This window comes from Callithrix jacchus, chromosome 9 (assembly GCF_049354715.1).
Source record: "Callithrix jacchus isolate 240 chromosome 9, calJac240_pri, whole genome shotgun sequence".
Lineage (NCBI taxonomy): Eukaryota > Metazoa > Chordata > Mammalia > Primates > Cebidae > Callithrix > Callithrix jacchus.
In genome coordinates, this window is record NC_133510.1 from 67,704,737 (window position 1) to 67,719,969 (window position 15,233).

At 40.1% G+C, this 15,233-nt stretch overlaps 1 protein-coding gene across 7 annotated transcripts in view; it reads right to left on the reverse strand.

Annotated features, from left to right (window-relative positions):
• Nucleotides 1-15,233, reverse strand: part of SCN8A (sodium voltage-gated channel alpha subunit 8) — a 200,409-nt gene that overhangs the window by 36,663 nt on the left and 148,513 nt on the right. For all 7 annotated transcript variants that reach the window (XM_054238528.2, XM_054238524.2, XM_054238527.2 and 4 more), the window contains 3 exons: nucleotides 6,168-6,341; nucleotides 3,478-3,834; nucleotides 177-647 (listed from right to left, as the gene is read on the reverse strand). In XM_054238528.2, coding sequence (XP_054094503.1) covers nucleotides 177-647; nucleotides 3,478-3,834; nucleotides 6,168-6,341 — 1,002 coding nt within the window. The remainder of the gene's footprint in view (nucleotides 1-176; nucleotides 648-3,477; nucleotides 3,835-6,167; nucleotides 6,342-15,233) is intronic.

Below are 15,233 nucleotides of genomic sequence, written 5' to 3' on the forward strand. Positions count from 1 at the left end.
CAGGATCATCTTAGGAAAGGCCTAGAATGATACTGGGAGGGTGGGATTAGTTCTCAAAGTAAATTGGTTATTCCAGAATCTCTCTACCAAGCCCATACTTGTAATAATGCCCAAGGCTGACAGCTCCCTGTTTGTTCTCACACAGGATCAAGGCTGTTTCTATGCTGGGACCTTACATCTTTGCTGCCTTCAGGATCCGACTCGCTGCTAACATCCTCTGTGTTGAGGTTCTCAAAGTCAGACTCGCCCACAGCAATTGGTACTCGCACAGTCAAGTTGGGGTTGTTGATGAAGGACATATGGTCCTCATCGATGATGTACTTCTCCACGCTGCTACCGATGCCGCTGGTTGTGCCATTGCCATTCTTTTGGAAGTCGCCATTCCGGTGGATGTCTGCTCCAGTGTGATTGGCGATACAGTTGGCCTTCTTTTCATACAACTCATCCAGAGGCTTCACCTCATCTGCCTCACGCTGCTTAAAGTGGGCCTGCATGAAGGCATGCACCTTCAGTTTGGTCCAGGCCACACCCTTCTTGATACGGATCACTGAGATCTGGAGGTTGTTCATTTCCCCATCGTCATCTGTGGCAGCCAGGTTGTCTGCACTGAAGGAGCTCAGGAGCAAGGCCAGAAACAGGTTCAGCACCTATGCCAGTAGCATTGGAAAAAAGGAACAAATGTAGGAAAGTTATCCACCAGATGCAGGGTTGCAAACTGAAAGCCAATGGACTTTACGTGACAGACTCAAAGAGGCTCTGTTGTGTTGTGTTTGGCCCACATAATATTTTAAATGCTCATGTCACCGGGTGGGAATGTGTTTGTTTTTGGTTGTAATACAAGGAGTTTAGCACCTCTTTTCTTGGGTCTTTAATAGTTTTACATATATATATATGTACCCCAAAATATATTACTTCTCATATAATCAGAAAAAACCAAGGCTATATCCATTTTGGAAGGAAATTTCCCCAAAATGAAAAATAAAAAGGTGAATATAATTATTGGGGAGGGTCACAAAGCGCGTAGATGCCACGTGTTCATGAGCAGAAGGTGTCTTAGAGCACCCACGTTAGAAAAAACAAATTAGGCTTTAAGTGCCATCCTTTCATACAACAAAATCAAGAAAGAAGAACTGAAATATACTTCATGTTATGATATTTTAAGAATAAATTTTGTTTTCCTAACATTTATCAAAATAAAATTCCTTTTTCAAGACAGTGATGGTGACTTTTACGTTCTGTTGCATAGCCAAAGGTCAAGCCATCAGATACAAGCTTTATTTGCTTTTGTTTTAATCTCCTATTTTACTACATTGAACATTAAGATTAATTATTTTTATTAAGACTTACTTTTTAGGAGTGGGAGAGGTGCTCACTTCTTGATTTATACTTGGTCCTTACTTTGTCATACTTGGGAAGAAGAGTAAGGCATACATTTTAGGTGGAGATAACAGTAATGTGCAGAGTGGGAGGGCGGAAACAATAAATGAACTGTAAGTTTTTGGATTATCTGCACCATTTGTAGAATTAAAAAGGAATATGGTTGGTAAAATGCAGGTGAGTTGGAGAGGGCTTTGAAGGCCAGGTTGAGGGATCTGAATTTTATTTAATTAGATCCACTACTGGTTCTTGAGTAAAGGAGTCACAGATGATGACAGAGATTTGAAAAAGTCATTCAGACTAGCTACATACAGAGGGGAAGGGCAGAAGTTAGGAGGCTGTTACATGCATAAGTTCGTAAGGGTCTGGATTAGGCTACAGAAATCCCAAATCTTAGCATGCATTAGAATCTCAGGGAGTGAGGGATGTGGATGTTTGTTAAAAATATTTCCTTAGCCTACTCTAAGAGATTCGGATTCAGTAGATTTGGTGTAGGGCCTGGGACTTGGCCTTTTCTTGTGAATGAAACTTGTGTAATTATGATACAGGTGGTCTTGGGACCACACTTTTATAAAGTACTAAATGAATTATAGAAATGCAAAGGAACGGGCAGATCTTAGATACTATGAAGAAAGATTTCCATAGAAATACTATGAAGAAAGATGCATTTAAGACACACAGATATTTACTGGGAGTGGAGAGAAAAGAGACAGAAAATAATCCAAAGTTACAAGTTCCTAGAAACTAGGCGGGCAGAGGGACTACGGGGCAAAGGGGAACCTGGAAAGTGTCATCAGGGGGTAGAAGTAACAGCTGATTTTTGTCAAATGCTCAGGTATCTGGAGACAGCCATGGGATATGCCTTTGAGACAACTGAGAACAGGAGAGTGAAGAAAGGGTGGCAAAGTCAGGGCTGGGAAATGTTGATCACGCTACCTACCAGGAAGCCATTGTTATAGTCACTGCAGGAGTGAGAAGACTAGAGGGATTAGGACTGAGGGAAAGGTGGCTGGGAATGGAGAACAGGAAGAGTTAAACATTACAGTAGCTATTTTTTGTAGGTCAAATGGAAGAACAGAAAGGCTGTAACTGGTTCGGAAGCTGGTAAGTAGGAACCTTTTACTGTCATGCTTCTCTATAGCAGAAAAGGGAAGAGAACTAATGTGGATGAGCGTGTAAGGGACCGATGAGCTTGTCTTCTTCCAGTCCTCTTTGCCTTACACTTGCAGGTGGGACTGGGGACCTGATCTGTAAGACAGTTCTTTGTCAAACTTTAGTGTACATATGAGTTACGTAAGGATCTTGTTAAAAATGCAGGTTCTGATTCAGTAGTTCTGATTTGGAGCCTAGAATTCTGCATTTCTAACACACTCTCAAGTGATCTTGTTGCTGCTAGTCCTCAGATCACACTTCAAGAAACAAAGTGACAAGATCTGTTGGTGACTCTTAAACACAGAGGTAGAAGAGAGCAGGTGGAGAGATCAAAGTAAAACAAGAAAGTGGTTTGTCATTTATATAAATTAAATACAACTCTAAGATGGTTTAGAGCAGTGGCTCTTAATGGAGGGCAATTTTGCCCTCCAGGGTCATCTGGCAGTGTTTGGAGACATTTTTGGTTGTTACAACTCTGAGGATGCTACCGGCATCTACTGGGTAGAGGCCAGGAGGGATGCTGCTAAATCCTACAATGCACAGGACAGTCCACAATAAAGAATTATCCACCCCAAGCTGTCAACAGTGCCAAAGATGAGAAATCATGGGTAAGAAAAAGGAAGCCTTCTGTAGGTGAAAGAGCACAGACTTTGAAGTCTAGGTTCAAATATAAGTTCTATATTTATTTGGGGAAGTCACTTAATTTTGCTTAGTTTGCTTTCCTAACTGTACAAAGAGGGTTGACAAGTTGTGGGGGTCATGACTAAGTTGGCACTCTGTAAGTATGTGTCTCCTCTCTTTCATTTGTACCTTAGGGTTCCTGGGCCAAGAAGGAATAAAACATCAACAAACATGATGGGCAATAGAAGGACTAAGCAGACTGGGCTTCTGGGCCAAGGGTAGAATGTTCAGGGTATAGAACAAAAATATCTACAAATTAGTACTAACCACCAAGTTGCCAATCACCATGACCATCATAAAGACAATGAGGCACATGGCCTGGCCTGCCACTTCCATGCAGTCCCACATGGTCTCAATCCACTCCCCGCACAACACTCGAAAGACAATGAGGAAGGAATGGAAAAAGTCATGCATGTGCCAGCGAGGGAGTTCACAGTCTTGGTTGATCTTGCAGACACACTCTTTGTAGCTTTTTCCAAAGAGTTGCATCCCCACCACGGCAAAGATGAAGACAATAATGGCCAGCACCAGTGTCAGGTTGCCCAGGGCACCCACAGAATTTCCAATAATCTTGATTAACATGTTCAGGGTGGGCCACGATTTGGCCAATTTGAAGACTCGGAGCTAAAGAAAAATAAAACCCAAACAAAAAAACACATGATACTCAATCAATTTTCTCACCACATGGCTAAAATAAAAACATAAAATTAGTAAGATCAGATTACATTTATTGAGCACCCTTGGGAAATTCCCAGGACTTTCTAACAGTGTCTCAGACTAACTGGGGAGAGACTGAGACATAAATAAGGGAAAACTGATTACTTTCACAGTAGATGAAACATTTATAACTAGGACCAGGAATACTGCCTTAGTCCCTTGCTTTAGATCTGAGTCAATCTGCTTTTTCAAAACCCACACGTGAACATATCCCTTTCCTACTGATTTTCCCTTGACTTCTCACAGGACAAGTGAAAGAAAATATTATTTGTAGGAAACCAAAAGACTAGCATGGTAAGGAGAGTGTAAAAAATCTGAATCCTTAAAAAAGCAAACATTAAAAAATTCTAGATATCTCTTTTCCTTGCCAATAAATAATCAATGGCTGATTTTTTTTTTTTAAAAAAACCTTTGTGATATGCTTGGAATAACTTGGAGGAAAAGTGCAACTCTCAAACGGGCAGTTCCACATACATCAGTCATCTTATGAAAAGAGCCTATACTGGCAGGGTGCAGTGGCTCATGTCTGTAATCCCAGCATTTGGGAGACTGGGGAGGGTGGATCACTGGAGGCCAGGAGTTTGAGACCAGCCTCAGCAACATGGTGAAATGCCAACTTTAATAAAAAACACAAAATTATCCAGGTGTGGTGGTGCTTGCCTATAATCCCAGCAACTTGGGAGGTTGAGGCATGATAATCACTTGAACTGGGAGGTGGAGGTTGTAGTCAGCTGAGATCGTGCCACTGCGCTCCAGCCTGGGCAACAGAATGAGATTCTGTTTCAAATAATAATAATAATAATAATAAATTAAAAATATATAAGTTCAAAGACTTCTCTCAATCCTTTCTTTTGTCACCTAGATAATAACTATTATCAAAAAGTCCACTGTGGACCGGATCCTAACCAAAGAGTAGTTAACAGAGGGTTCAGAAAGTTGGCAGATGTTATTTGTGACCTGGACCGAGTGAAATCTCTGTTTTCCAAATAGTTTCACTCTTTTCCAATTCTCTGTCTTAGAATTACTGAATATCTCAATGAAGAAACCTTTAATCTTTTCGGCTGCAAGTGCTTATTTTCCCAATAGGGAGTGAAAAATCTGAGGCAATTCTGATGCCAGGGAAGCAGTAGTGACCTTTGTCTGAGTGGGATACCCCCAAGGTAACTCAGTTTCTCAGAGGGGTTAGTCAGGATATCACTTATGCTTATATTTATGGGTAGCTGTTCATGTAATACCATGAACGTGTAATACCATGAACTATTCTTTCAGAGTCATTTTTAGTAACCTAAACATTAACTACCTCAAATACATTAATAAAAACTCCTTTTTAGCTAATGTTAGGGGAAATAAAGCCAATGTTCAACAACTAATTTCAATATAATACAGATGCTCCTTGACTTATGATGGGGTTATATCCCAATTAACCCACTGTAAGTTGAAAATGCTGTAAGTAAAAAAATGCATTTAATATATGTAACCTACTGAACATTACTTCTTAGCCTAGCTTACCTTAAACATGTTCTGAACACTTAACACTAGCCTACAGTTGGCCAAAATCATTTAATACAAAGCTCATTTTATAATAAAGTATTGAATAGCTCATGTAATTTATTCAATACTATACTGAAAGAGAAAAACAGAATGGTTGTATGTATATTAAAGTATGGTTTCTAATGAACATGTATTGCTCTTTTGCACAAAGTAAAGCTGAAAAATTATAAGTTGAGCCATTGCAAGTTGGGCACCATCTGTATTAAAAAACATTACTTTATTCTCATTTTTCGGAAGGGCTATCATGATCAAAGAAATGAAGAAAGTCATCTTTGAACAAGGAGAAATTCTTGCCATTTCAAGGAGATCTTCAGATTAAAAAAAAAAATAGATTCACTAGTAAAACCAAATTAGAACTCATTGGCCCTTGGGAGAGTTCATTTTCTTCATCCAGCATCTTGGGTTTTATTTTTCACTTATCATCTTATACATCTCTTAGATTAAGCAGCATTTTCTGAAGAACTTCTTAAAATTGATTTCTATTTGCTTATTGATTTTTAACAACTAACTTCTATATCAGGTATTTTAGGAACATTTTCAGTATTTTAGTATCTAAGCCAAATAACTGCAATTGGGAGTAAAATACAGCTAATATATATATTTTAAATCATCAAATTAATTTATGCAAAACTCTTTCTAGTAGCTGCAAGATAGGAAATGTTAAAAGAAATTGGAGAAATATGGAATACCAATCGGAAAGATCGCAGCACCGAAAGCCCCTCCACATCTGCTAGACTCAGTTCCATTAAACTGAGGGAGACAATAAATCCGTCAAAAATGTTCCAACCTTCTTGGAAATAATAGTAGGGATCCATGGCTATGAGCTTCAGGAACATTTCTGCTGTGAAAATTCCAGTGAAAACCTAAATAGGAGGATGCAGGGGGTATGAAAAAGAAATAGTAGAAAGAGAATGCCTTTATCATTATTTTTGAATACAACATGTCCAAGAAACCTCAAGAGTTAACCTTAGTTAAATTCTACATCTGAAGACGTCAATACATAGATGTCTCATGAGCACCCCACCTGATGCCTATTACGTTTTTAGAGGAGAGGACTTATTTTTATGATAGTTTAAAACTGTCATAATATCTTAGTACTTGTAACTACCTGTTCACCAAGTTTCCTCTTGAAGGAAGTCCCCAGCCCCAAAGTTCAAATCTTGGTTGCCAGAACCACTCAACTGACACTGTTCAGGAGTGCAGTTGAGAAAATATTTTACACAATGACAATACTACACAATGTGACTCCTCTCAAAGGCTCAGCAGTCATTTGAATGCGATGTTTGCTTAAAAAAAATCACTCATTATAATTGGATTAGAAAAATAAAGTATTAATGCTAATTTGACATTATATGTCTTACCAAACCTAACATTTGCTGTAAGGTGTGAAAGCAGAGAATATTCCCCAAATGTACAAAATGTAAAAAATAATATCCATAATCTCACCACCTTGCATACAACTATCATTTCTATGTATTCTCTTTCTGTTTTTTTTTTCAAATACACAAGTATTTTGACAGAGTTGGAAAATCATAGAATACATAATATCTTGGGTCTGATTTTTCACTTATTATAATTCTATCTGTGTGGCTACACAGCTCTCCCAACTCTCACTCTTATTGCCTGTATAAAATTCTACTGGCAGCTGGGTGCGACAGCTCATTCCTGTAACTCCAGAACTTCTGGAGGCCAAGGTGGGCAGATCACTTGAGCCCAGAAGTTTGAGACCAGCCTTGGCAACAGGGCGAAAACCAGTCTCTACAAAAAATACAAAAATTGGTCAGGCATGGTAGTGTGTGCCTGTGGTCCCAGGGACTCAGGAGGATGAGGTGAGAGAATCACTTGAGCCCAGGAGGCAGAGGTTGCAGTGAGTCAACCTGGAGTGCAGTGGATCGTGTCATTGCACCCCAGCCTGGGTAACAGACAAAGACCTATCAAATAAATAAATCATAAATAAATAAATAAAATTCTATTGGGTAAACACCCTCAAATAATTTTCCTATTATTAAAGACTTTGGTGCTTCCTTTTGATTTTTTCAATATGATAATCAATGATGTAATAAGCGTTTTAGATTTGTAGCTTATTGTGTGCAAAAATGACATTTTCCCTATATTATATGTCTCCCATTTTTCTGCCAGACAGAATACCTACACTTCCTGGTGCCTTCTGTATCTTGCAGGCTTAAGGAGGTGAAATGCAGGATGAAGGTCAAATCCCGTGAATGCCAGTTTTGACAAACCAATCCCTTCATTCTAGGCTGACCATATAACATCAGACTCTTATTGCCTATTACGTTTTAGAGGAGAGGACTTATTTTTATGATAGTTTAAAACTGTCATAATATCTTAGTACTTGTAACTACCTGTTCACCAAGTTTCCTTATGAAACAGTTCAAGGAAAACTGAAGATAGAGTCTAAGAACAAAATGAAATAGTAAAAAATACTTAGATTATAGATGCTGTTTGGAAATATACTGAATTAAAACAAAACAGAATGATGACTGAAATACATCAAAATGGATAAGTGGGCTATAGGTTTTTGGTGTTCATATGGTTTTCCGTAGTTCCTCATGTTTCTCAATTGAAGATGCAGTATCCTAAAAATTTCAACAAATCCCCCAAAGAGATCCAGTTGAGTAAAATCAAAGTTTATGGTACAAGCTAAGCATCTGTAGATGGAACATCCCTCTGAGTGACTTCAGGGAAAGTAGAGACAGCTCATCAAATCCTGACATACATTTCACCTGTAGTGTAAACCTATTAGCGGTTTCTCCACATAGAAATGCTAGCCTGCCTAACATACACTAACTAGAGACTTGATTTTTATCCCACTGGTTCCTGGGAAACACACAGGAAGTGCTCACGAACAAGCACTGGCTAAGTGACCATGGAATATCTACACTGTGGGAACTCTAGTTCCTAAGGGAAATCAACAATGACATAGTTATGTGGTGTTGCCTGTCATGAGGATGAATGGCCCCCAGCACCAGGAATTGTCTGTGACAAAGGTCAGCCATCATGTTGTTTCAACACATGGTGTGTTGCCTTCAGTTGGGTGTATGTTGAAATACATCTATAACTATTAGTTGTGTGAAGGAACTGCTTTTTTAAAAATTGAGAAGGGCAGATTTAGGTTATTCTATGATGCTCTCGTTTGCACTGTGATATGCTTCCCAATGAGGAGAAAGGGAAGAATTACATGCAGTGTATCAGCAGTTATATATAAGTGTCTGCTATGGTTTTTATGTGTTAAAACTTAATCTCCAATGCAACAGTGTTGGGCAGCAAGGCCTGATAATAACTGTCAGCCAAATAAATTTCTGTCTGTTACAAATTACCCAGTCTATGGTATTCTGTTGTGGTAACGTTACCAAGACAGTGTTGCTCTCCTGAACGTCATCAAATATTCACCTTTGAATTTATTTTCCTATGCAACAGGCACAAGGTCCTCTGTTTTCCAACTTCAGAAGTCCCCCCATTTGTGGTTTTGCTTTCTGCAGTTGCAGTTACCTACTTCCAACTGCAGTTCAAAAACATTAAATAAAAAATTCTAGAAATAAACAATTCCCAAGTTTTAAATTGCATACTGTTCTGAGTAGCATGATGAACTCTTGAGCCATCCTACTCTATTCCTCCCAGGATGTGACTCATCTCTTTGTCCAGTGTATCCATGCTGTATACACGACCTTTTAGCCACTTAGAAGCCATCTTGGTTATCAGATTCACAGAACACAATATGGTCATGCATTGCTTAATAATAGGGATATGTTCTGAGAAATGCATTGTTGGCAATTTAGTCATTGTGTGAACATTATGGAGTGTACTAACACAAACCTAGAATTTATATATATATTTAATATGGAAATTAAATTGGCCTACTTGAGGCCAATATCAAATGGCATATAATAAGTCTTTATATATGTTCCATTATAATCTTATGGCATCACACTGTCAGACATGCAGTCTGTCATTGGCCAAAATGTTATGTGGTACGTGACTGTATATATACACATATACACACATGTATATATATACACACACACATAATATACATACATACATATATGTATATATGGCTTGGTACTGCCTAAGGTTTCAGGCATCCACTGGAGGCCTTGGAACGTATCCCCCTTGGATAAGAGAGGACTACTGTACATATCTGTGTGAGGCTAACTTTTCTTCCTATACTTGAGCTAAAATAACACATCACAACACATGGAATGTAGAAGCAGAAAAAGAGAATCTAGCTATCTTCCATTAAACCAGACATCATCAGGCCGGGCACAGTGGCTCATGCCTGTAATCTCAGCACTTTAGGACGCCAAGGTGGGCAGATCACTTGAGATCAGGAGTTCAAGACCAGCCTGGCCTACATGGTGAAATCCCGTCTCTACTAAAAATACAAAAATTAGCAAGGCATGGTGGTGGGCACCTATAATTTCAGCTATTTGGGAGGCTGAGGCAGAAGAATCCCTTGAACCCAGTAGGTGGAGGTTGCAGTGAGCCGAGATCATGCCACTGCACTATATCCTGGGCAACAGAATGTGACTCTGCCTCAAAAAACAAACAAACAAAAACAAAAAAACACAACCAGACATGGAAGAGATTTGCAAAATGTCAAACAATGCCATTCTTCCAGTTTTTCTTAGAAAATATTCTCCCATCAATATGTTATTTAGGTTCATGTGTAACGGGTGTATTATTGTGATATTTATTTATTTTTAGAGATGGGGTCTTGGTATGTTGTCCAGGATAGTCCTGAATTCTTCAGCTCAAGTGATCTTCCCATCTCAGCATCCTGAATGGCTGGGATTATAAGCATGAGCTGCATGTCTGGTTAATTTTTTTATTTTTTGTAGAAATGGGGTCTCACTATGTTGCCCAGGCTAGAAAGCAATGGCTATTCACAGGTGTGTTCCTGGAGCACTTCAGCATCAAATTCCTGGCCTCAAGCTATGCTCCTGTCTCAGCCTCCCAAGTAGCTGGGACTCACCTAGTTATATTATAGTAATTCTTTAATTACAAAATGAATGTTTAGAAATTTCCTCAGTTTTAATTTCAAATATGATAAATACCAATAGACACAGCACTTTTATTTAAGAGTATAAAGGAGTCCTGAATGCCTCACAGTATTCTATAAAACAATGGTTCTCTATTCTCTATAAAATACTCTGAATTCACAGTCATCATATCTTTCTAGTTTGGGTTTTGTTGTGTTTTGTCTTTTGCGATAGGGTCTTGCTCTGTCGCCCAGGCTGGAGTGCAGTGGCATGATCATAGCTCACTGCAGCTTTACAATTCTAGGCTCTAGTAATCCTCTTGCCTCAGACTCCCAAAGAGCTGGGATGACAAGCATGAGCCACGCCTAGCCTAGTTTGGACGAGCCCCTGGGCATATGCCTGATAACCTGTAATGCCAGTCACCAAGTAAAGCCTATATAGTCCTAACATTGGGATATAATTCACTTAGGGGTCACCATGGGGTTTGGGAAGTCTGGGGGAAGTCACATACATCCTTTGGCCCTAATTGCATCTGCAGACAAAATTTAGGCTTATTAGAAAGCATGTAGGTCTGGCATGCTCCTCTCTTTATACTCAGACAGGGGCTCATCAGCTCCTATTCTGTAGTAGATCCTCCCCCAAAGTTAATCAAATTCAATTGATTAAAAGTTTTATGTATATTATAATGGAGACATTAAAAAAAAACAATATGTGACCATGAAAAATAATGGTTCCTGGCCGGGCGCGGTGGCTCACGCCTGTAATCCCAGCACTTTGGGAGGCCGAGGCAGGTGGATCACGAGGTCAAGAGATCGAGACCATCCTGGTCAACATGGTGAAACCCCATCTCTACTAAAAATACAAAAAAATTAGCTGGGCATGGTGGCGCGTGCCTGTAATCCCAGCTACTCAGGAGGCTGAGGCAGGAGAATTGCCTGAACCCAGGAGGCGGAAATTGCAGTGAGCCGAGATTGCGCCATTGTACTCCAGCCTGGGTAACAAGGGCGAAACTCCATCTCAAAAAAAAAAAAGAAAAGAAAAAGAATGGTTCCTTAGGAACTCAGTCACCAGAAGGTAGGTGACCAGCTCATCCTGGTTTTCCAGTTTTCACCCTGAAGTCTTACATCCTGCATCTCCAGTTAGGGTGATGAGCTCATACCTGTTGACAGGACTATCCTAGTTTTAAAACTGCAAGGACCTCCTCAGACCTCTGCAAGTTAAAATGATTGGTTACCCAACCAGGAGGGGACAGGACAATAACAAAAAAATCATGTGAAAAGTATTTAAATAGAAGTGTCCATATGGGGCTATAGAAGGACAGATGAAAGAAAAATGAAAATCTGAAATGAATTCCTTTTAGCTGAAAATCTAGTTAAGAAATGATAACATTCATGTATGTTTGGTGAAGGAGGAAAATAATTTTCTGCTTTTTTTCTTTTGCTTGGAATCCGAGAACTTAAACTTACATATCAGATTAAGCCCTAGCTCTTCTTTCCATCCCCCTCCCCCTGAATCACTCAGTGCTGAAGGCTGTAAGTGGGTATGCAGGTGAAGGGAGGCAGCTGCCCAGTGCTGGAGCCCCAGGAAGGGTGCAGCCCAGCAAGGGGAGTCAGACATGGAGGGGAGCAAGGAAGTCCATGCAGGGGAACATCCTGCTGTGGGTTGTTGAAGCCTGTGCGGGCCAAGGAGAGGCATCTGCTTTGGGGGACAGTCCAGGATGGGCAGTCAGAAGTGGGATGAGAAGCGGCTACCCCACATAGGTATTAAGGCCAAGTGGGATGGGAGGATGTCCACACTTGAGGGGGTGGGGGACTTAGCAGACAGAGTGAGAGCTTAAGCAAGGTAAAGATAGCATCTCCAGGAGAAGATCCCAGAGTGGGCTGAGGAAGGACTCCCTGCAGGGCAAGACCCACAAAGGGTGTCAGAGTCAGGTGAGCTGAGGAGGGACTCATATAGGGGAAGGCCTGATGTGGGGTATCAGATCCTGAGTGGAGTGAGGAAGGTATCCAAACAGGGAGGTGGACAGTGAGTGTGTGAGAGCTCATCAGAGGAGGGTGTTGCCTAGTGTGGGATAAAGCCACTGAGCAAGGTGAGAACTTCCAGGAGTGTTTATGCAGGCAGGTGGTAGTCTTAGCAGGATGAGGAGGGGTGGGCTGGTGAGGAGTGTTAAGAGTCTGTATGGGATAAACAGAGCTTCTATCTGTGGGGAAAGCCTGGTGTGGGGTGAGAAGGGTGTCCATGAAGGTGAAAGCCTACTGTGAGGCATCAGGGTCCGAGCAGGGTGGGGCAGACCACATGTGAGGTGGCCTGGTGTATCCTGTAACCTGGAATATCTTGTGGTGTGAGTCTGAGCTGAGGATTGGGAGGAGGTGTCCTCAAGGAGACATGGCTCAGGTGCTGAAGGGGTGGGAGGCACCCAGAGCCTGAACAGGGTGATCAGAGTACCCATGCTGTAAGAGGTAACAGTGGCTTTTTGATCAAATAAGTATACCAAAGATAGTGGCAATGAGGTTTCTTATTGTTGCAGGAGTTACAAATATAGAAAGGGAGAAAACTAGAAAGAATCCTGCAGTGCTGGATTAGAACTGGAAATGACAGGATCAGCTCATGGTTTCAATATACACAGCTAGCTCAATAGAAACAGCTAGTCCTGTCCTAAGAGGGGCTGCATACTGCTCCTATAACAATATGCATTCCTAGACCTCAGATCTTTACCTCTTCCTTTTTTTTTCTTTTCTATGTTGTTTTAGAGATGGGGTCTCATTGTGTTGCCCAGGCTGGTCTCAAACTATAAGTGATCCTCCTGCCCTAGCTGATACCCAGCCTAGATCTCTACTTCTAAATGCCATTTTTCCACTAAAAGACTCAGGGCTTCCTGAGAAATGGCTGATTCCAGCCCTGGGGCAGGAAAAACACAAAAGTAGCCTGGACTATCTTGTGGTACCAGAAAGCCAGGAAGTGATGAAGACATGTCAAAGGGATCAGAAGCCAGCTTGTAGGGACTCCCACTGGCCACATCAGAGAACGTCTAAACATCAAATGGATTGTAACTCAGATAAAATAGAAAACCATTCATCCACACTGCTATAAATAAAGGAAGAAATCAAAATCTGAATGAACAGGAAATTTAAGTAGTTTCCAAGTGACTTCCTCACAAATATTTATTAAGTATATAGTAAGTCTTCACTCAGTGTCCTCAACAGGTTCTTGAACACATCAACTGTAAGCCACATGATGTACCGTATGCCATAGGAACTTGACTCTTGTTCATTCCAACTGGCCTATGGTAAAACTGGTTTTGTTATACAGTACATCATTTAGCTTAAAGTCACAGTTTCCAAGAACTTAGAACCTACTGAGGACGTTAAGGGAGGACTTAGTGTAAATGGAAAAAGTATAACTTTATAGGTCAAAAGCCTGGCAGACACCTATTTAATCCAGTGATTAAATGAACATCACCAGTAGTGGGACAAATGGAAGCTGTGTGCCAATTGGTAGATACAACATGAAGAAGATAGTCTCACTTACCTGATATTCCTACCAAAATGCAGAACCTGCATCTAATCATAAGGAAGAATTAGACAAGCCCACAGTGAGGGAATTCTACATAACAAGTGGCCTGTAGTCTTCAAAATGTCAAGACATGAAAATCAAGGAAAGACTGAGGAACTCCTCCAGGCTGAAGAGAATTAAAGAGACGTGACAGCTCCATGTAACGGGGCAATCCTAAAACTGCATCATTTTGTTATAGAGTATGCCACTGGGATCATTGGTAAAACTTGAATAGGGCCTGAGAATTAGATGGTTGTAATGTGTCAATGTTAATTTCATGGTTTTGACAGTTATACTATGATTAGGTAGGAGAATGTACTTGTTTATAAAAAATACACACTATAAATATTTGGGGGTGATAAGGCTATGTGATAAGGCTTTTATTGTTAAAAAAAAAAAAGGTTGTATACTGTACTTGAAACTTCCCTGTAAGATTCAGAATGTTTAAAAAGTCACCTCCTAAACTTACTGTTGTATTCAGTTAGTTGCAAAAAAGGCAGGAAAAGAATCATTATATTTATCTACTATGTAACACCACGGTTATATAAGTCACACAGCTTCCCTGGGCCTCAATTTCCTCTATAAAACATGGGGATTGGATTGAATTATCTCTCAGGTTCTTTCTATTATTACTTTCTCTTTGGGGGAGGGCAGAAGAGGCAGGGATCTTATATTTGCATAAGACTGTTCTCATCTTTCTTTAAAAACATATTTCTGCATGTCTATAGACAAAGACAACTCACAATCAGGGCTATAGGAAAAGCCTCACATTCCAACCATAAGACAAGGTCCTACTTTATTTCCCAAGTCAGTCTCATTTTTTTCATCCTCTAATTCTCGTGTTCAGTCAAAGGCTCTACCCAAATCTTCAAATCTCTGAAAATTCTCCTATTGAATTATACTAACACAGTTCCTAAGATTTATAAGGTACTTTTAACTATTCCAAAGACTTCTGTATAGTTCTCATTTTATCTTTCCAACCACTGATGACATGGTATTATCCTAACTTTACAGATACGAAACAGTTCTGGACAGAAATCAATGACTTATTTAAAGTTATACAATATCCAATAGGAACCAAAACCCAAATCTTCTGACTTCTAATTCTGTGTTCTTTCTGCCAAACTCAGTGCTCAAGTTGATTGGCAGCAAGGCATATATTTGAGTTCCTGGTATTTTCCAGAAAACACTCATGAGGTCCAG